The following is a 23,249-nucleotide window of genomic DNA, read 5'->3' as shown; positions in this document are numbered from 1 at the left end:
CGCCTCTTTTTCGGGCGACTAATCTCCCCAAACTGCCTTCCCGCCGGCTAGAATGTAAATCCCCGGCGGGATGTTACTCGGAGTGATTTGTTTTCTGAAGTCGCCCGAAGTTTCCTCGTGTGCAGACTTCGGGAAAAAAAGAGCTCAGAGTGTGATCCCGCCGGCAATTTACATTCTAGCCGTCTGGAAGGCAGTTTGGGGAGATTAGTCGCCCGAAGAAGTGGCAATTTGTCGCCGGGCGATTCACCTTCATTAGCAAAACTGTAATAACACATAAAAAATGTGTTCAGACTTTCATAACCTGAAAAATATTGTAAAATGGACATGGTAATTAGGGGGACACAAAAATGGGCGTGGCCAAACATTCTCAGAAGTTTCTGCACAAAACCCAACTACCTTGTGGATATTCTGATCTGATGCCCTAGGCACCACAGTTGGCCTCCTCTTCCCAGGAGTGTGAGTCGCTGGTGGGAGGGGAGAGAGTTGAGCTACAAGGGCCCGAACTAGGGGTGGGACTAGAGGTGAGTGACAGATAAAAGTACATGCCTACCACTATCCACCAATGAGCCGTAGCCCCACATGCCTCTTCTGCCTACCACTAGTTCCAGCCCTGGTTCTTCCAAAGATAATATTAGAGGTCTGTACCATCTTAATGATTATAATTATAAAGTGATTTTGGCCCTGACCTGACTTGAGGCCAGAAAAAGCCACTGGAGGGCCTCCTCTTACCCCAGAGCCTCCAATTGGACAGTCCTGCTTTATTGATATATATGAGTGTGGTGTTGCTTAATGGTTATATGAAGAGTTATCTCTATAGATATAAAGCAGGGGGAATACAGAAACAGAACAGCCAGTTCTACTACCAGAATCCCCATTTCCACCATCATGAGCTTTAGCCCAGAGGCTACTCCATGTTCATGGGGATTTTAGGAATAAACGTGGATTCCTTTCCCTGTGCTTTGCATACAAATGGGGAGAAATGCTCCATTAATGTTCTTGTTTGATAAGGCAGAGTCGTCTGACATGTGGGGTCCAAGTAACGTGTAGAGATCTCCATAGACCTTTACGTGGTATGTTCACTACAAGGAAAATGTGGACATCACGTAACTAAGAAATAAAATATCTTCCCTTTAAAAGGGACAAATTGCTCTTCATTTTATTTTGTATAATTTTACATTCTAGGCCTTCCTATTCTGCTTCTTTCCTGCAACTAATACACTAATAGTAAAGCTTCTCTTCACTCATTCTTCTGTCCATCCTCTACATGGCCTCTAACTGCTGTCTGGTTGCTAGGGTAATCATTCACCAGCAATCAGAATTCTAAATACCGCCGCTTGGAGCTACAGAATTGAAATCATTTTAACTCAAGAATTAAAAATAGTGTTGGGGAGGGAAATCTCGTGACTTTTTATCACAAAAAACATGTTTTTCCATGTTTTCTTTTCCTGCCCCTAGTTTGCATATGCAAATTAGGGTTCGGTATTCGGCAGAATCTTTCACGAAGGATTCGACCAAATCCCAAAGAGTGGATTTAGTGCATCCCTACTTTTAGCATAGTCTCCACTCGGGTGCAGACAGATGTGGCGGATTTTGGCAAAAAAATACGAAATTTCGCATTTCTCAGCCAATATCTGGCTGCTCCTGAAACTATGCTTTCAGAATCAAGTACTTCAACCAGAACAACAGCAGCAGCGAAGAAGCAGAGCCCAAGCAGTAAGAACTAACTTGTCTGCCATGATATGTTAATCAAATCCCAGGAAAAGCTGCAATCTTGTGTATTAACCCAATGCCACCCGTTCTCTAAAAGGAAAACTATAACCCCAAAATGAATACTTAAGCAACAGATAGTTTATATCATATTAAATGGCATATGAAAGAATCTTACCAAACTGGTCTATATATGTAAGTAAAAACTGCCCTTTTACATCTCTTGTCTTGAACCACCATTTAGTGATGGTCTGTGTGCTGCCTCAGAGATCACCTGACCAGAAATACTACAACTCTAACTGTAACAGGAAGAAGTGTGGAAGCAAAAGACACAACTCTGTCTGTTAATTGGCTTATGTGACCTTACATGTGGTTTGTTTGTGTGCACTATGAATCGTACGATCCCAGGGGCTGGCCCTTATTTTTTAAAATGGCAATTTTCTATTTATGATTACCCAATGGTACACACTACTAAAAAAGTATATTATTATGAAAATGGTTTATTTACATGAAGCAGGGTTTTACATATGAGCTGTTTTATGCAATATCTTTTTATAGAGACCTACATTGTTTGGGGGTATAGTTTTCCTTTAACCCAGGACTCTGCAGTCTTTACCAGACATGATCCAATAGGTCCGTATTTTGTTGCCAAACCTAAGGAAGCTCTTCTGTGGGCCAGTTTTTATTTACTGGATGTGTTGCCTCACAGAGAAGCTGCCAGTTACTGCAGTGCAATGATTGTCCTTAGAGCCACAGCCAATACTGGGAGCATTTATATAGTGAATAATGCCCCCCCCCAGGATAATTTAAGTCACAGAGAAGTTCCATGACCATATAAAAAGCACTAGACCAAAGGCTGAGAGAGTTTAGACAGGTCACAGAACATATGATATCACACTAAGCAATGGTTATGGGATCTGTTATCCGAAAACCCGTTATCCAGAAACTCTAAATTACATGATGGCCATCTCAGACTCCCTTTAAAGGAAATAATAAAAATAATAATACAACAGTTATAAAACAGTTCCTTGTACTTGATCCAAACTACGATATAATTAGTCCTTATTGGAAGTAAAAACATTCCATTGGGTTTATTTAATGTTTAAATTATTTTTTTTAGTAGATTAAAGGTTTGGTGATCCAAATGACAGAAAGATCCCTTATCTAGAAAGCCACAAAAACAGTTTAAAGGGGAGGTTCATCTTAGTAAATTTTAGTATGTTACTCTTTTTTTTTTTTAATTCTCTTTTTAATGAATTACTTAATGGAAAAATCAAGGGCAAAAATAACAGAAAATGGTTCTAAGGTGATTTTTTTAATATCAATATTTAAAATTGCCTTTTTACTGAATTATATTTAATTGGTAAAAAAAAAAAAAAAAGTCATAGTTGGTTTTATACTCCTGTGGTTCAATTCAATCCTTTGTTTTACAGACTTTTCCCCATTGTTCACTATTTCAATGGCAGGCGCCACAATCAGATATAATTGTAATGCTCTGGCTTCTGTGTTTACTGGAATTCTCTGATAGGCTGAAATTCTGATGATGGATTCATTACATAAAATACACTGCAACTGGAAAGTCCATAAGGCATTCTAACATAAAGGAAGATCTAATGCTGAAAATGACCTTGCGCTTATATGAAAAGCACATTTACTGTATATCATGTGATACGATGTGCAATAGGATACGTAATGTTCCAGCAAAGTGCCGTATAGACTAAAGGGCAGCTATATCAAAAATTGGCAGTTTTTGTTACTTGACCTCACCAGTGAAAATTCCAGATCTGGCGTCTCACTAGTGAGTTTATATTGGTAACAAAACCCGTGTGATCAGACGCAAGAAAGAAGATGTCGACCATTGATAAATCTGCCCTTGAGTGTATGCATTAGGGATGCTCCGAATCCAGGATTCGGCTTGGGATTCTGCCTTTTTCAGCGGGATTCGGGCAAATCCTTCTGCCCGGCCTAACCGAATTTGCATATGCAAATTAGGGGCGGGGAGGGAAATTGTGTGACTTTTTGTCATAAAACAAGGAAGTAAAAATGTTTTCCCCTTCCCACCCCTAATTTGCATATGCAAATTAGGATTCGGCCGAATCTTTCACGAATCCAAAACAGTGGATTTGGCGCATCCCTAGCATTAAACTCAAACAAATTTAACCTCTGTCTGTTCCGTTTTCCTGTAACATCACTTCCTGTCGTTTGTTGCGGGTGATTGTTCAGTGGCGGCCAGGAAGTCAGAGGTTAAAGATCTCTGTTCATTCTCTTTCATATAGGAGAAACGTCAGTTTGAGCTTTACTGTTCCTTTAAAATGTAACACTTGTTTACATATTAATAAAGAAAAGAAAACTTGAACCTTTTTTGTACACTGCAAGTGAATTTGAGGCAGATTTGCCAATTGAAAGAGTTCCGTAACTGTATGTTTTGATAAGTGGGGGGAAATGGAAGCCATTGTTATATTGTCAAGATGTCTTTTTACAAATTATACGTGTGTGTAAAACTAGTAACGCCTTTGCCCTCGTGATTTCATGGTGAACTGTAACGAATGCTGCAGTGCAAACACAATAATGTGCACACAGAATGGAGCAGACCCAGAATGGACAATAAGCATTTGCTCTTAGAATATCACTGTCTGCATCATAATAAACTTTCATCTTAAAGAGGATGGAAAATCAAATAGGACATTTTACATAACAAAAGCAAATTGAATTCTAAATATTCAATATTCTGATCATTTAATAATATAATTGCTACTGGAAATAGTATTTGTCCTATTCCCTGCAGTCCTGCCTACATGCACCTTTACAACGTAGCAGAAGATATTGGGGTGCATTTACCAGGATAGATGATAAATTTGAGAGCAGTTACCCAAGAGTATTTTTTAAATTTGTAATTAGTAAAAAAAAAAAAATTAAGCAAGAAGCGGTGGGACCCAGGGAGACACATTTATCAAGGGTCGAATTTTGAATTCATGCGAGTTTTTTTTAAACTCCCATAAATTCGAAAATCGACTAGTCAAAATTTATTAATAAAATCAAATTATTAAAACTCGGACGAATTTAAACGACCCGAAAACTCGAATCGAATTTGATTCTAATTCAATCAGACTAGATTCGAGTTTTGTCTCAAAAAAAATAACAAAAAAAAAAAACGAATGTCAGGCAGGCTGCAAACATCTCCAAATTGATCCCTGGATCTCACCCAATTTTTTGATGTGTGCTGGGTTTTGTGCAATACCCCGAAATTTTGGGATAAAAATTCAGAAAAAAATCGTGAAATTCAGATGAAAAATACCGCAAAGCATATTTTCGGGAAAATGTAATAATAAATAAAAGTAAAAAATCCGAGCAGATTTGATTGGAGTTTGTAGCAGAAAATATTGAGATAAATTCAGACTTTGATAAATAACCCCCTATGAGTTTGTACCTACGAGGTTTTGCGTGTAATAGATCTTGCCAGACTAAGCTTGGTTTAGGCAAGAGTTTGAAGACGTCTCCAGTCCAAATCAGCAAACACGCTACTAAAAGTTACCAGAATGAATATATTATCACAGTTACGTCACATAAATAAATGGTGCATCAGTTGAAATGAATACATTTTATTATATCCATTTCTAATCTCCAGCAAGAAAGGAATAACAGAGACTTATACTGCAGAATTGGTGTCTTTTTTAAATAAAAACTGCAAAAGCATTTTAATTAAATGTACTTTTTCCAAATATGGTCATAGCCCAACAGTTCATCTGTATATCCTTTTCCCCACCTGACATAAAGCAAACAATAATATCCATGTTTTAGTAAAGCTAATTAAAATGGCAGTAAATATTCTTCTTGCTTTTTGAAATACTTAAAAATCTCCAGCCTTCCGAAAAAATTGATTTCTATTCTTACCATTTTTTTTTTAAGAAAATTATATTTGTACAGGGTGATGTAAACACCGATAAACATGTATCCTTAATCTATGTCTGTTAAATGAAAGAGAAACAATTAAAATTATTAAAAGTGCTAAACCGTGTGACACAATAGGGCTGATTTGCAGTGGGATAGGTACAAGGACTGACATGCCCATGGGAAGAAGAACCTTTAGCACTTGCACTAGAAAGGACACAGGGTTGGAATCAGGGTTGCCAGGTGTAATTTTCAAAACCAGCCCAAAACTAGCTGAGAGGCACTTCAAAAGTAGCCCAAAATAACACATTTGCAGTTAAAAAAAAGTCTAAAAAATAAATGAATATATGTGAAAATACGCCTTTTTCAATATTTACTGATTTGCACATTTTTTCGTGAAGCAAAATGGGAAATACTCGCCACCTTCACCAGGGGCATAACTACAGAGGGGGGCCCAGGAGGTATAGGGCCCCATGAGGCCCAAATACATATAAAATGTCAATAAATATTGGTAAAAAATTCAACCTCTAGCCATTTTGGTGGCCAGCAGATTTTTGTCCCAAAATTGTCTGAAATTGAGCAAAATCACTGGAAAATGCAAGAATTGGAACACTCAGGTTTGGCACATTAGGGCTAGAAAAAGCTTTGGCTGTTTCCAAAGTATAAACCAGCCAAAAAGTAGCCCAAATCCATACCTTGGCTAGTTTATACTTTCAAAACCTGCCCGGACTTTAAATTAGTAGCCCAATTTGGCTAGAAACCAGCCAACCTGGCAACCCTGCTTGGAATAACCCACTAGAATACCAGGAAAACTCCTGCAGGGTCCCTGATCACCCAACTATTTGCCTTGTATGTTTATACCACTGTATCAGCGGCATAACTACTGGCACGGGGTGCAACAGGGCCCGCACCCCCCCGGCAGATCGATTGCGCTGCAGCCGGCTGGAGTAGTTTGCAGCCACAAAGAAAATGCGCACCGACGAGGGAGGGGGCCTGGCTGCATGGCCCACCCCCACCTAGTTCCGTTACTGCACTTTATCCTTTATTTATATATTAGAACAAAGACATGGTAGTAAGGATACAGTACATGAGAATATGAAAAACATTGTGGTCTGAAGGTTTTTGGTGGGTTCTGGAGCCACAACTGGCACAGAGCACATTGCACCTCTGATTTGAAATTTTTTAAATAATTTCCTGTTGTAGATCTACAACTTCCCAATCTGCCCTCCTACATACAGGAAGCAGGCCCAGCCCGAACATGTGACATTATTAAAAATGGCAATAGCTCCATTTTCTAACAATGGCCAATTACCAGACTCAAGCCTATGCAGCAATTATATATGTGGCGTGATATTGCAGGATATGTAAGAAAATTAAGAAATACCAAAATTCGGTGGAAATTTATATTATGAAAAAAGAAGAATCTATGATTCATATCTGACTAAATCTGCATGATTCTACTCAAAAAAACTCAGATATCAAGTCGCAGTTCTGTTCCCATTGCTCCAACACAAAAAAAGGGGAAGATTTTATCAGCGGAATGCACGTCGTTGAATGTGTGAAGATGCTCAAAGCTGTCGGCATTGAAAAAGGAAACGCGCTGCTCATCGCAGTTCAGAAATACACCAACGACGACAGGGCGGTCCCTGGGGTGCAAGAGTATGTCGGGACTGGTGAAAGCATAATATCTGTCAGTGTACATCCCAAGTAAGCCAATGGCCCAAATACCACCACTAGGCTCAATCTTAAAGGGTCCTTTTCTGCAAACAGAGTGTGCGGCGACCCCAACACTCCAATATATCCCACCACCCACTTCTACTTCCCAGTAACGTTTCCCTGATCGGTATCCTGTGCTTCCTAAGACACAAGGTTTCATGTCAAATCTTTCAGGATAATTGACCAGATTCTTTGGATACTCCTCATATCGGACGATTTTTCGATTTCCAGAAATAATCAGATTAGGATTGGCAGTTTTATGGTCCAAGGTCACAGGAACTAAGGAGACAAAAAAAAAAAGAAGTTATATTCTCCACTTTTTTTTTTCAACAAAGGAATAATAGATTAACCCCTCAGCTTGGTGATAGTTCCAAGAATTCTGAAAACAGGAGAACACTGGGAGATACACGGCAAATGGCATTACCAGTAAATCTCTTGAGGGCAAATGTTGCAGGCATTGTCCCACCATGTGAAGGCTTCTGCTGAGGATCACTTAGATTCTGAGAAAGTCTGGAAAAATAGAAATGGTCAGATCATTTGCTTCAAAACATTGTTACTGACTGAAGTGTGGAAATATTTACATCACTTATACAAAGGAAGCGTTATTTATATTTTTTCTTGCAAGGGGAAGTGCGAAAACGTATTCAGACTCTTGCCCCGGTTTTTTTTGTTTTTTTTTACGGAATACACTGGAACTGATATTTACTTTAAATCAGTGAAAAAATTTGTTTTTTAATGTGACTGTTTTATGCTTAATGAAAAACTTCACACTTACTTCACACTTTCCTATATACACATGCAGTGACGGCTTTAAAGGGATGGTACCCATAAACCCACTAACTACGCTAAAAAGCTTAATGTGCCTTTTTAAAGATACCCGTATATGCTCAATCTACTAGGAGTCGGCACAGGATTTTTGCCAGAGGGTGGAAATTTTCTGGGAGCGCGGTGACATCACCAAATTAGCTATGCCCTTACTCTTTATAATGGATTTTCTTCCGCGCAGGATTGTTCCTGGTTATTTGGATGATGGTTGTGAAGTTCAGTTACTTTGGCCTTCATACTTATTTTAGCAGGACAATGTTGTAAGATACACATTAACTTTTGCCTAAGACTTATTTTATTTCAGCAAACTGAATCAGGTTTTTTTTTTTGTCGCATCAGGGGGGGATTTCTTATCCTTTATAACTGCCCACTTAATATCAGTTTTTTAAGTTTCCTTCTTTGAGGGTGAAGGTTTCCATTAAGACACTTTGAAAGGAATACTTTGGTCAAGGACTATTCAGGACACCTGGGGAGATTCCAGGTGGTATCCCAGAGAGCTTCCGAAGTAGGACAGCCTGATGGGTACAGAGGATTTAGGTTCAGGGCTGCCAGACCATCAAACTGTTAAGTCTTCCAGCGCAACAATGAGGGAGACAGTAGAGGAAGGATATCATTTGGATTTTATAGCAGACATCCCCATTCAAGTTCTTTAGGTCTAGATTGCGCATCACCTCAAATCTCAGTTCTGGAGCAAACAAGTGGAATTGTCCTGGAGAAAACTGGTTGTTCTGACCAATTTTAGACATGAAAGGTCGGTGTCGGTGAGGAGACACTTTGATTAGCAATATGGAAAATGGAACTCTTGATATCCTTAGACATTGGTGATGGATATTCCAAACTAGAACACAGTCTCATCACTATCAGATTGTGTTACAACCATGTGGTCTATCCTCAGAGCCAGAACTTTTCATGAGCCTGGTGGTGATTACAGTGTCGACTGATGATATTCTAGCGTTTTTTAGTAAAACCAAAGCTCAATAATCTCCTTTTGAAAGTCAGGAAGAAGCTTCAGGACAGAAATTGTATAGTTCAGGCAACAGCCAGGTTTTTGAATCCAGTCCACAGCCTGGCCATTGGATGAAATTGTTGGACCTCGAGTTGTTTTTGATTAAATCTTTTTCTTTTTAGTAGGCAGGATGACACAGGGTTGTACTTGTGTTCAGTTGCTGACCTTTTTGGTCTTAGTTTTCCTCTGTTGTACCTCTGGTTTCCTAAAGGATAAACCTTTTATAAACAAAATGACATTAGGCGGACCCTGCTAAAGGTGTAAAAGACGGGTGGAACTGGTACAGCCTCATAATATTCTGCCTTCTGGAGAAAGAAGCTTTGCCCCATTTTATTTTCTTGAGGTATTGCCGCAGCAGACACCCCGTCTCTGCTGATAAAAGCAGCCCTGCAGCAGGCTACTACTTTACTGCTGCTATAGGTCAACTGTGCCAAGAGCTCTGCATAACAACCTGTATGGAGAGCGGCACAAAAGAAGTACAAAATAACATGACGTTGACCCAATTGAGACGTAAGAGAAAGGTTTTCTGATCAAATGAAACTAAGATAGAGCTAAAGTTAAGAGCAATTTATGTGGTGTAAATCTAACACTTTACCTACTGTACCTACTGAAATACTGTATGATGGTGGTACCATAAAGATCAGCAGGGATTGGTCGTCTTGTTAAAACAAAATGGATAATGTTAGTGGGTTTGATGTGAGGAAAACACTTACTATGATAGTTATATTCAGAAAACAACTTGTTTGCACCTGTGTCCACTTACAATTAAAAAAAATGGCTTACAGTGTAATTAAAAACAAATATTTACCTGCCCACTGCAGATTTTGGTTCCTTCAGAAGTCAAGCAGAGAACAAATATATAAAAAAAAAAAAAAAAAAAAAAATTTTTCATATTGTTATAGGAAAGTAAATGAAACAGGTGACTCAATAATCGTAAAGTCTTACCTCATATATCTGACTAGGAGGGAGGACATTTTGCTCAATATCCATGATGAGTTTCTGGAGAGATGACAGCTTTTCGTTCAGCTTACTGGTCTTTTCATTTGTTCTTTGAATGATCAGTTTCTCAATCACTTCAAAACGATCTTTGAGTTCTCTCTCACGATCATTTAAAATCTCACGCAGGATTTCAAATTCAGAGGCCAGCATTCTGCGCTTTTTCTCAATTTCCTTCTGCAAAAGTTAAAAGTCATGAGTAAAACTCATATAAAAACTCCTCACTGTTGTACTTATGTCATGGGAAAACATTTTTTCCCCAAAATGCATCAGTTAATAGTGCTGCGTCAGCAGAATTAAGCACTGAAACAGATTTTTTTATATTTAATTTTGAAATATGACATGGAGCTAGATACAATGTTGGTTTCCCAGGTGCCCTTAGTCATGGCTCTGATAAACTTTAGTCACCCTTTACTGCTGCACTGCATGTTGGAATGATATCACCCCCCCCCCCTCAATGGCTGGTACCTCCCTGCATGGTAGCATTTCTTGGGATGCAAAATAAAAATGTTTCTAATATAGTTAGCTAGCCAAAAATGTAATGTATGAAGACTGGAGTGACTGGATGTCTAACATAATAGCCAGAACACTACTTCCTGCTTTTCAGCTCTCTTGCATTCCACTGACTGGTTACTCTGGTTACCAGGCAGTAACCAAGCAGAGACTTGAGGGGGGGCCACATGGGTCATATCTGTTGCTTTTGAATCTGAGCTGAATGCTGAGGATCAATTACAAACTCACTGAACAGATATGTCCCATGTGGCTCCCCTTCAAGTCGCTGACTAACTCAGGAAGTTGGGTTCTGGCTATTATGTTAGACATCCAGTCACTCCAGCCTTTACACATTACATTTTGGCTAACTAACTATATTAGAATTTTTTTTTATTTTGCACAGCCTATTTACACAGTTTTTATTTTCACACTGAACTGTTCCTTTAAGAGAGAGACGGCCCAGACCAACACCTATATTTAAAAATACAAGACCACCATTTAAAGGGACTGCAACGCTGTGGTCTTGGCAAATTATTTTGCACGTCTAAAGACACATATTTTTCTCAAGAAGTTGCAAGTGGTCCAGCTAATGAGATGATCCAAAAAAAATTTGCTATCCAGACTGGAGATAATTCTATTGAGGCTGATCAATGGTAGATAGAGAAAGCCCATTTATATCTGGTTGCATTTTCTACACCTATAAAACCAGCAAATTAAATCGTGCAAACACCAACATTAATGGTTCCAAAAACAGAAGAGTCAAAAAGTAATGATGATTCAAACAGAGTTCCAACCATTATCTGATGACGAAACTATGCAAAGAGAACCCTTAGATTTAACCTACGAACCATCCGTAGATACATTCATGAACACACAAGTGCTGCTGGCTATGAATCCACAATCTCTCAAGATGTATTGTTTTTGAAGGACAGTTTATTTATGCAGATGTCAAGACATCTCACAGTTTCTCAACAGAATTAAAGACAAGGGGATAGATGTGAAAGTGATTGCCACGGATCTCCATCCTGATATATGGAAATTGCAGTCAACAAAATTCTCAGATATTAAACATCAATTTGACTTTTTTTTTTTTTAGTATTGCCAAAAAATTGTCAGCAAACAGCAAAAAAATACAAAAAAAAACCCCACAATCCTGAACATTACAAGAAATGCCAACACAATGTATCTCACAGAAAGTAAATATAAAAAAGGATTACCACTACCATGGGCGTCCACAGAAAATTTTGCAGGGGAGCAAGTAGGTAAAGTAGTAATGAAAGTATTGCAAATAATTAATTTTATACCAATATTTTGGTGGCAAAGACACAAGGCTTGAGTGTTAGCCTGCATTATTTATTCAATCATAACATTTATTAAAGCCCCTCACCTGTGACATACACACTGCTGCCCATTCCACAATAACAGAGTTTTAAACAAATCTGAAAGAGCTGGGGGTGCACATATGGAGCGACGAACTATTGGGCAAAGCGCTAAAGGCAAATGCGCAGAAATCTGTTGTTAGTGCAAGTGCAACAGGAATGAGCCTATGATTAAGGGAGTTGCTCCTGAAACGCGTCAGGTGATGTTGATTTATGATTTACGTTTCTTTTTAACCAGAGTGCCGCCTTTCTATCCTCTTGAGCATATTTTACTACAGTGGGAATGCTGGTGGCAGAGCACCCGGTATATTAAAATGGAGCTGCACTAAGGAAAGGGTGAGTCTAGAGCGGCCCAAACCTTTTTTCTACAAGATATATAGGTCCCTAACTGAAATATAGAGGATCCCCACATATGCTGCTCTTGACCAACAGCAATGGGAGAGTAATTATGAGCATATCAAACCAAGTAAAAGCAAGTTCACTAAAATAAACATAACATGGAGCTTTTACATATGATTACAAAGAGGTACGAGGTTTCAATGCTTCCATCCAAAATAAAACCAGATTAATGGAGAGCCTACATGTTCTGATGTGCCCTGGTGGGCAATTGCTTTTTTATTAAAAAAAGATCCTGAATAGGTAACTTATTGGAATCAGCAATGTATTTAGTTTCAGTTCAACCCTATGCATGAAAACAAATAAAACCATTTGTATAACCAGAATGCAGTTAATATGGATGGAATCCCATTAAAGGCACTATATGATGTCTTAGACTGGCAACTGAATGTTTTCAAAGTTCATGTAAATTCTCATCCATATGATTTAATTCTCTAGATTTTACATATTCAAGTGTTAATTCAACTTCCAGCTCTTCTTACAGGCTGCTCACATACCTACCTGAAGTTTCTCAACTTTTTGCTTGTCCTCAGACTTTGTTTGAATGATGGTTGCTGCCTCTTTCCTTAATGTTTGAAGGCGATCTCTGAGCTGAACCTAAATACAATCATATATTTACATCAGTTGGTGTTATATCAAGGCACTGGCACAAAAAATAATCAGAAGCTTTATTTCCTGGTATTAAATATTGTCTGAAACATATTCAATGAATGTGCCTGGAAATACATTTTTTAACCTATGCAACACGGCTAGTAAAGGCATAGGGACATATTTATCAAGAAGTGAATTTAAAGATCACTGCAGTCCGCTAAAATAAAATTCCGCCACTCTTCATTCATTTCAATGGGATTTTTAAAAGAGTATTTATCAATGGGTTAAAGTTCACCCTATGTTAAATATGGCTTTTAAAGGAAAACTATACCCCTCAAACAATGTAGGTCTCTATAAAAAGATATTGCATAAAACAGCTCATATGTAAAACCCTGCTTCATTTATATAAACCATTTTCATAATAATATACTTTTTTAGTAGTATGTGCCATTGGGTAATCATAAATAGAAAATTGCCATTTTAAAAAAAATAAGGGCCTTCCCCTGGGATCGTACGATTCACTGTGCACACAAACATACCAAACAAACTATACTTGTTAGGTCACATGAGCCAATTAACAGACAGAGTTGTGTCTTTTGCTTCCACACTTCTTCCTGTTACAGTTAGAGCTGCAGTATTTCTGGTCAGGTGATCTCTGAGGCAGCACACAGACTGTCATGAAATGGGGGTTCAAGGCAAGAGATGTAAAAGGGCAAGATTTTCTTAAATATATATACCAGTTTGATAAGATTCTTTAATATGCCACTTAATATGATAAATATTCATTTTGGGGGTATAGGTTTCCTTTAAAATGCCATAGAAATAAATAAATAAAGAGTGGCGGAATTTCACTCTAGGGAACTGTGGCGATCTTATAAATATACCCCATAGACAGAAAAGTTTGGAGCTTTGGTGTTCTGGTTTATTTGAAGGGGGTGCTTGGGAAATAATACCATGATGGAAGCAGGCAGGAAGCCTCAACATGGGTCTCTTTGATAAAAGTCATTGAACTTTTTTTTTTTTGAATGGGAATTTAGTATTATGGAGACATTATTATTAAATTTTTCTATTACTTCCCGTTTTGTACTGCTTCTCTCTAACCAGAAATGTAGCTGGGGTCAGTGAAGTCTTTCAAGCAGAAGTATTCATTCAGAGGGCAGATTGTTAGCATTATTATTGTGTGTGTATTAATGTTCCGTCTTCAGTTGACATTCCAGTCTGTCATTGAAACCACTGACTGCTATGGTTAGAGAAGCTAGTTACTGAAACAAGATAGAGCGATCGCACACCCTCAGCAGTCCTTGCAGATTGTAGCTTGGTGCTCAGTATGAGAAGACACGGCAGCCTGCCAAATATATCAGGAAAAGGAAATACTGGCACACAGAGCGTTTGCAGCAGGTAAACCTTGCTTTAATTCAAAAAGTGCGGAATGTGCAACGTTTCGGGGTCACGCCCCTTTCTCAAGCATATGCTTGAGAAAGGGGCGTGACCCCGAAACGTTGCACATTCCGCACTTTTTTGAATTAAAGCAAGGTTTACCTGCTGCAAACGCTCTGTGTGCCAGTATTTCCTTTTCTAGAGAAGCTAGTTACCCCCAATGAGGAGAAACGACCCATCACAAAGAATAATAATTGTACCACAATGTTGGCAGCAACTGTTGGACTCATGGGAACACACTCACACAAATAAGTTGTATCATTTTCATCACCTTAAATTCTCTCGTAGATTCCTCCACTGGTATCACAGTATGGGTCCGATGCTCCACTGACTCTCGGCACACCAAGCAAATTTCCCGCCCGTCCACTTGACAATAGAGTTTCATTGGTTCCTGGTGCTTTTCACATTGCTTCTTACTGACTGGAGAAATTTTAGAGGCAGCAAGACGTTCAGTTATCTCCACCATATTTTCCACAAGGCGATTAGGCCGTAAAAACTTCCATCTGGATACGTTTCGACACTGGGGACATTCGAAGTAGCTGTGAATTCCTCTCCAGGAGCGGTTAATGCAGGTTCGGCAGAAACTGTGCCCACATTCAATAGAAACGGGTTCACTAAAGTGATCCAGGCAAATAGGGCAAGTCAGTTCCTCCTTTAGCTCAGTAACTGGATTTCTGTTTGCTGCAGCCATTGCTGTAAGAAACACACAAATACACAATGTCAGTCAAATTCAGTTGCGCATCTCTTGTATGACACAGGTCCTTCATGTCATTGACAGTGCACGGAGGATTTCTTCTGCTGATTTGTAGCTCTTACCCACACCAAGATATTTCCTTTGCCGGTCCACAACTGCAAGCTACGTCACCCTTAATAAGTAAATAGTTGTTGATTCAATAAATTGCAGTCAACTATGATATCATTTTGATCTCTTTAACTCATGTTAAAAAAAAAAAAAGCTTTATACAGTTCTGGATCTGTTATCCAGAAACCCATTATTGTAGTCTCCCTTAGGGCAGGGGCAGTTATGGATCTGTTATCCAGAATCCCTTAGGGCAGGGGCAGTTATGGATCTGTTATCCAGAAACCCATTATTGTAGTCTCCTTTAGGGCAGGGGCACACGGGCAGATTCGGGGTGATTTTGTCGCCTGCCAACTAATTGCCTCTTCTTCGTTGCGACAATCTCCCCAAACGGCTTTCCGCCTGCTAAAATAAAAAAAATTGCCTGCAGCAATGCACTCGCGGCTCTTCGATTTCCAAAGTCGCCCGAAGTTTCCTTGTGAGGCAACTTCGGAAATCGAAGCGCTGCGAGTGCGATTGCGCTGGCGTTTTATCATTATAGCCGGCGGAAGGCAGGGGGAAGGCAATTCGGGGAGATTGTCGCCACGAAGAAGAGGTAATTAGTCGCCACGAAGAAGAGGCGATTAGTCGCCAGGCGACTAAATCTCCGCAAATCTGCCTGTGTGCCCCTGCCCTTAGACTCCATTTTATCAAATTAAACCAATAAAAACAATTTCCTTTTTCTCTGTAATATTAAAACAGTAGCTTGTACTTGATCCAAACGAAGATATAATTAATCCTTATTGGAAGCAAAACCAGCCTATTGGGTTTACATGATATAGTAGACTTACGGTATGAAGATCCAAATTACAGAAAGATCTCCAGGTCTCAAGCATTCTGGATAACAGGTCCATTACATGTAGTAGCATTTTGTTTATAGCTAGTCTTGCCTGCCCCTACAAACCACTGGATAGACTCAATCAGGTTATGAATATATATGAGTTTGAACTATTGCAAAATGAAAATTTAATATAAGCTTCATCACACTGAAAATAAACTTTCTAAATAAAATCACTTAAAAATTCTGCATTGTTTTTGAAATAATCCAAGTTTACCTTCACTATCCCTCTCTCAGCATCAATTTCTCTTCGTTCTGTCTTCATGCAGCAGTTGGGTGTCAGATGAATGATTCAATATATCTTACAGGGAGGGGCTCCTTTTGCCTAGAAGATGTATTAGAGCTCACTATTAAAATCACCAGAAATACTGTCTCTCTACATGCAGAATTTGTGCAAAAGTTACATATTGTTAGATTTTGTTTGTACTGGAATCAGTTATTTGAGTGAGCTCTAATACATCTGCGAGGAAAGGGAGCCCCCCTATAAAATATAAGATAAGATAAGAGAAACAGATGCTGAGCGAGGGATAGTGAATATAAACTTGATTATTTCAGAAACAATGCAGAAGTTTTAATCAATTGTATTTAGTAAGTTTCTTATTTCAGTATGATGAAGCTTATATTCAATTTTCATTTTGGCGATAGTTCCAGTTTACATGAACAAGTAGTGTAATTTGCCCTATTGTGTGGGGATTGGGTATATAGCAGGCAACTCAAATATTACTAAATTAAGTTAACTCAGAGTTACCGGTGCCGCCCCTTTATTGAATGTGCACTAATTAATGCAGGCATTGGCTTAGCTGCAGCAGTTAAAGACAGATCGTTTACATTTCTAAAGTGAGTGGCTCATTAACATATAAAAAAAACGCACCTCATTTACATTTATAGGTGAGTGGCCCATTGGGCATTTGCCCAAACCCAGGAGATGGCCAGTCCGTGCCTTGTTGGGTTGACATACAGGGTTCATAAACAGTGAGAGCTGATGTAATTAATATTCACTGCTTCCAAATTGGAGAGCATTAAATGCCAGTATTTTAAAGGAGAACTAAACCCTAAAAATGAAAATGGCTTGAAATGCCATATTTCATATTCTGAACTTATTGAACTAGCCTAAACGTTCAGTATCTTTATAGTAGTAATGATCCAGGCCTTTAAAGTTGGCACAGAAGTTTCCCATCTTGTATTTTGTGTGTGTGTCAGTGACACGCACATGCTCAGTGGCCTTTGAGCAGCTGTTGAGATGTAAAGCTTAGCGATCGTGGCAAATCATCAAGCAGAAAATTAGGTTTGACTGTCATACAAGCTAAAGCTACAGGGCTGATTATTAAGTTCTGATGCTAATTGTGCTGGTTTCTGAGATGCCATGTACCAATAATCTGAAATATTTACTAATCAGTCTTATATTGTGACATTTGTATAATATATATTCAGTATATTGTGCATCAGTCTCTAAGTTCAGTAAGTGACAGCAACACAGAGTGAATCAGCAGAAAAAAAGATGGGATCTACTTGGGCATCTTTGGAGGCACAGATCTTTACTAATAAAGGGTTGTTGTTGCCTTAGGATGGTATAGAAGCCCAACACATATTGAACAATATTTCTCCCCTACTTCTTTAAGAAAAAAGTGGGTGCATTAATAATGATTTACAAGGCCCATTGTGGGCTTTAGCTAGATTTAATCCATCTTTGCTATTTACATTAAAAGGGAAACATTTTGATGTGCAAAAGTCCCTACATTTATCTTCCTTCAAGGGGCCAGCTGGTACCTGTATAGATATTTCCAACCTTGAATGCAGCCGAGTGGGAGTGAGAACGAGCCCTAACAAACAAAGCTACACAGATCAGTCCTTTATGTACCATTCACTGCATAGCTCACTTACCAGAGCACTTCCCAAGTAAACATGTAGGGTGAGATTTGGGGTGAAAATGTACTTGCAGGGGCATGGCCTGCAGCTTGATGTGAGCAGACATGTCTCTGAGCTCTCCTTTCCCAGGGCAGGTAAGATTCTTATTCTACCTGATAAAACCTGAAAACACAGACCCAAACCAGAAATTCTGGGAGCCACTGCCGCCGTTCCATCTGATAGTGCTCCCTCTTCTCTTTCACCACATGATACTCTCACTGAACCTACACAGCAAGATGTCCTGCTCAGGATTTCTTTTATTGGAGTCCCCAGGCGGCCTGGGCTCAAGCGCCCGCCAGCGAATGTGGTTTAGTTTTGTTCAGATCACACTTTGGGCCCAAGCAGGGAGAGGTATATTCCCAGATTTATCCCTACATTGATTTAGAGCTCACAGCCTAGATAGACGGCCTTACTAAAGAGACATTCCCCCATATGTTGTCTTTTTGTATTATGGGATGAATTCTACACTCGATTGGGGTTGGGGTAGAAGGCAAGGCAATGATGTTGCCGGGAATGTTATGTTATTGAAGTTAATGTTTAACTGTTCAAACTCAGAGTGTCCTGTTAAAGGAACAATAACACCAAAAAATTAAAAGCATTTTATAGTAATTAGCATACAGTAAAATATACTGTTAGCATGCACAGAATAGCCTGCATGGCTACACAGAAGCCTTTTTATATAAACTATACTAGTATGAAGCAAAAATTACAGTTTTACCAGTGCAGGCAACACTACATTATATTTTAATTACTTTGATAGACTTTCAGTTTTTGGTGTAGCCTCAAAGGAACAGCATAATTAATATGCACAGTTGACATGACATGAGTGTTTAAATCGTCAGCTGAACTGCCCAATGAAAAGAAGACTAGTACTTGACTTTTTCTAAAATAGAAGGCAGTAAAAATATCTTTCCTACAAACACCTGACTGGCAGTAGACTGCTTGCCCTGAGTAAGACGTGGATGGGTTGGGCATGCCATTCCACATATTCAACTCACTTCTCAGGCATATCCATATCAATCCATTTAAATTAAATAAGATACAAACTGATGCCAAGGGAAGGTGTGTCTTTCTCCATCGCTTTGTCAATGACAAAGCATTATATAGCTTTCTGTTCAGCAGTTCTCACTTTGCAAGTTTAGCATTTAGGTTGCTAGAGTTCAAATTACCCTAGCAACCATGCACTGATTTGAATTAGAGACTAGACAGAATATGAATAGGAGAGGCCTGAATATAAAGAGGAGTAATGAAAAGTAGCAATTACGATACATTAGTAACTCTACAGAGCATTTGTTTTTACATGGGGGTCAGTGACCCCTATTTGAAAGCTGGAAAGTGTCAGTGACCCCCATATGAAAGCTGGAAAGTGTCAGAAGAAGGAGGCACATCATTTAAAAACTATAAAAAAGAAAAAATTACAGCCAATTGAAAAGTTGCTTAGAATTAGCCATTCTGTAACATACGAAAAGTTAACTTAAAGGTGAACCAGCCCTTTTGATGGCTGTTGAGCCATTTGTAGCAGTAGTGTAGGGGACACCTGGGACTCCAAAACAATATGGCAGCACAATGCCCACAGGAAATGTACCCTAGTCAAGCCTTTAAACTGGCATAGAAAGAATCCCCAATAATTGCCATTCTTCTGCCCAACAGAATCCAGGCAATGATAGAATGGGCTATGCAAATACATATGAATTCATTAACTGTAACCTATCAAGCCAGTATGAAATGTACTCTGCAGATAACACCATTGTACAATGATTTAAAAAGGTGACCTATTTCATTACTTTATATTATTATTTTGAATAAGGTAAAGTTCTAGTCCTGGCTTGTGTTTTCATAAATTCATGTTCTTTTTAGATCTTTGAAAAAAAAAGTTTATTAACTACCACCGAGCTGTTCCAGCAGGAGGAGACGATGTGAAACTTGTCATCACAGGGGAATGTAGCTTATTATGACCATCTCATTTTTAATGTTATACCCAACTTTTAAAGTCATAAACCACCTTAAAACTAGTTTGTTTTTTTTTGGAGAAAAATACCTGCCCTCCTATATATATGATGATTTTTTCTCCCTATTAATAACATTGGTATGCAGCATAATGTTTACAATGTTGGGTCATTTTAACCATGTTGACTTGTAAGCCTGCATACTTTTTAAGTAATGTGCAAAAGCAAGAATAGGAAATTAAAAAGGATACTTTTTAGGCCAAGCCCACTTTTGCTGGCCAATCTCAGACAAGCATAGACTTCCACTCCATCGCTTGAATTTACCCATTGACTCCCAGAAACAAAGCTCACATTAACACTCCAGATTCAAAGGACTTTTTGACTCCCAGAGCTGCCGAGTACTGGGACTTTCCCCAGTGGGCCCTGACCATAGTGGGCCCTTTCATTTCTGGAGTGCAGAGCATTGACTCTTTTCTATAATTTGAAGGTTCTGCTTGTGTTTTATTTATTCCCAGCAGTGTGAAAGATAGGAAAGAGTAAAGGTGGCCATACATAGACCAATAAAAGCTGCCAACAAACTAAGTCAGCCCGTGTAAGGGACAATCTGATGGGTTTCCCAACCAATATCTGCTGGAAAATTGGCCACACATTAATCAGATGGGTTTATATATCCTGTCAGAGCAAGGGCTGTATCGACTCATTGATACAGTCCTCGATGGCCTGTATCACGGGCATATCAGGGAAAGATACTCAATTTGGCAAGGTCGCCAAACAAGCAGATTGATTAATGTAACTTTCAGGCTTCCAGACCCCTGTTCCAACCCCTTTATCCGCGATACATGAGCGTTTATTTACCACTGCTTGATCTCCAGCAGGCCCGAGGGGGAGCGGCCCCTGGTGCAATTGTGCCCCCTACTCCCCCGGTAGTTATGCCACTGAATGTATGGCCAACTATAGTTTGGGAGTCTGGCAATGGGCCAGGGAAATGACTAAAGCCAAATTTACTGCCACATAAGCAGGAGAATCCAGGGAGGGTTTTAATTATATTGGGCTGGCAGGGGGAGTATCTCATTTACACAGTATAAACAGAAGAACAAGAGCTAATAGATTCCTCAAAGGATCACATAGTCTGAGCTGTAAACAGCATGGGAATAGAGATGTTTTGCCTGCAAACTGCCTGTCTGTGCTATTCTCTGCAGTCTGTCTGTATACACTGCATTGCTCTGTGCCAGGGTCAGACTGGGCCGACGAGGCACCGTGAAAAATCCCAGTGTGACCCGCCAGCCCAGAACCAATCCCTGCCCAAATCCCGTCACTGCTCCCCCTGACCTCCCTCTCCTGCCCCAGTCACCGCAAGAAAAAGGTGTGTGTGCATGCGGGGGGGGGGGGGGTTGAATGAGGTTCTCAGCAGGGGGCCCAGAGGGGGCTTTGTGGCAGGGGACAGCCCCAGGCCCACAGTCCGATCCTGCTCTCTGCTCTTACACAGCCCAAACTAGCAATAATGCCACAAAGAGAACACACAGGAGAGCACAACTGCCCACATAGAATAAGCCCTGAATGTATCTTTATGGAAGCAGCCACTCTGGTTGCTGTGATGGATTTATGAATAAAATGTTTCCCATAGATGTCAGTGAACTGGCACCTAGTGGGCAGAAATAGTGCTAGGCTATGTTAATTAGTGAAAGTTTAACAATGACTTTCTCAAACATGGGGATACCAGAGTTTTTCTCAACAACATTTTAGAAATAAAAAGACATTGGGGTTTTTGTCACCGTGTCAGCTGAAATGTGTAATTACACAAAAAGCTGCACTTTAGTGCAATTACAGAAGCAGCAGATAGGGATGTGGCGATTCCAATGTGCTGTTAAACAAAGGCATTGTGTCATCTGTGGGGCAACGCGATTTACCACAGTCAATACACCCACCATATGGCATTGGCCATATTCCTGATAACAATGAATACAATTTATTTTTCCTGTGTTCCAATGTGCTTAGAGCTGAGGTAAATCACAGCCAGCGCCCCCTGCACAGCACACTGCTCCCTTTCTGGCAGGTTCCTGGTAAACAAAAGGCACCATCCCCCACACTGCTTACCTTGCATTCCTGCTAAAATCAAGAAAACAAAAATGCAGTTGTGGACTAGGAATCCATCTTTACTTCAGGCAGCTGACGCAGCTGCCCTCATGTTGTGCTGGAGGCTGCGTCACATGGAGTTCTCAAAACAGAAGGGGGGTAGGCAGAGACTGAGAGCAGGACAGAGAAGAAAAGAGCAAACTAAATGAATGTAAATGCTGCTTACTAGATAGCAGAGTGCTCTTACCTGCACTCACTGCACACAGGTCTTTGCTCACAGGAAACCAGAAGTCAGCACATGGGGAGGGGGATATACGAGAGCTGTGGAGAGATCCTCTCTGCTCAGTGTCTGGACTGTAATGAGGGATGGGCGTGTGTTTTCATTCTCACACAGGAAGTGGTCATAACTGTGACAACGAGACCAGCCCAAGCTCTGCCCCATGTTTCTCTGCTCCATGCCAGGCCAAACTGCCGCCGAACACATATGGAATCCACAGCCTGCATGGCTAATTAGCAATTCATTTAGATGCATGATGCAGACTGAACTGATTCATGTGCAGCCATGCATCACACATCTGAATATGAATTGCTAATTAGCTATGCAGGCTGTGGATTCCATATGTGTTTGGTTTTAGGGCTCTTACACGAGGTCGATTTTTTCTGCGATTCCCTGCGTTGCATCTTCCATTCAGTTGCAGGGAACGCAAGAGAAGACACACTCAATTATTGTCAAGGGGGCTGTACTCACACAGACGCATGTAAGCAGCAAGCGCAGGTGGGACACATACCTCCCAACAGTCCCTCTTTTGACAGCTCAACCCGCAGTCCCTCATTTGTACTGGAAAGTCCCTCTTTTCTCTGCACTGAACAGCCAGGAAAAGAAACAAAGTTTCTCACTTAATTGGCTTTTAGCAGAGAGCCCAGAACACCTAACAGGTGCAAATAAGATACTTTGTAACAATTTTGAGACACAAAAACACAGTTTAGATAAGGAGAAATATTTTCAAACTTTCATAACCTGCCAAATTTTGTAAAACAAACATGGTAATTAGGGGGTGTGGCCACATAAAGGGGTGTGGTCAAAAAATTGCTGCGCTACGTGCGGAAACATTTTTTTTGTCCCTCTTTTTACTTCCAAAATGTTGGGAGGTATGCAGCATGTTGCATTTCACCTGCGTTTGGCGCATACATGCGTCTGTGTGAGTACAGCCCCATT

At 39.8% G+C, this 23,249-nt stretch overlaps 1 protein-coding gene across 5 annotated transcripts; it reads right to left on the bottom strand.

The window, feature by feature from the left end:
* Nucleotides 1-5,288: 5,288 nt before the first annotated feature.
* On the bottom strand, nucleotides 5,289-22,463 carry trim39.L (tripartite motif containing 39 L homeolog). Of its 5 annotated transcripts, NM_001091577.1 has the most exon segments (8): nucleotides 5,289-7,107; nucleotides 7,109-7,590; nucleotides 7,736-7,821; nucleotides 9,951-9,973; nucleotides 10,088-10,315; nucleotides 12,907-13,002; nucleotides 14,705-15,126; nucleotides 22,281-22,371. In NM_001091577.1, coding segments are annotated over 7 exon segments (1,386 nt in total). In that variant the 5' UTR covers nucleotides 15,125-15,126; nucleotides 22,281-22,371; the 3' UTR covers nucleotides 5,289-7,056.
* Between the last annotated feature and the right edge of the window lie 786 nt (nucleotides 22,464-23,249).

This window comes from Xenopus laevis, chromosome 2L (assembly GCF_017654675.1).
Source record: "Xenopus laevis strain J_2021 chromosome 2L, Xenopus_laevis_v10.1, whole genome shotgun sequence".
NCBI classification, from domain to species: domain Eukaryota; kingdom Metazoa; phylum Chordata; class Amphibia; order Anura; family Pipidae; genus Xenopus; species Xenopus laevis.
Note: the sequence above shows the minus strand (reverse complement) of the source record. Positions and strands in the feature narration are given on the sequence as shown.

Excerpts from the sequence above, each read along its gene's own strand:
- trim39.L (XM_018244996.2), bottom strand. Across the intron at positions 13,003-14,704 it reads AATCTACGAGAGAATTTAAG|GTTCAGCTCAGAGATCGCCT; the intron begins GTGATGAAAATG and ends GATTGTATTTAG. Across the intron at positions 7,822-9,950 it reads CCAAAATCTGCAGTGGGCAG|ACTTTCTCAGAATCTAAGTG; the intron begins GTAAATATTTGT and ends CTATTTTTCCAG.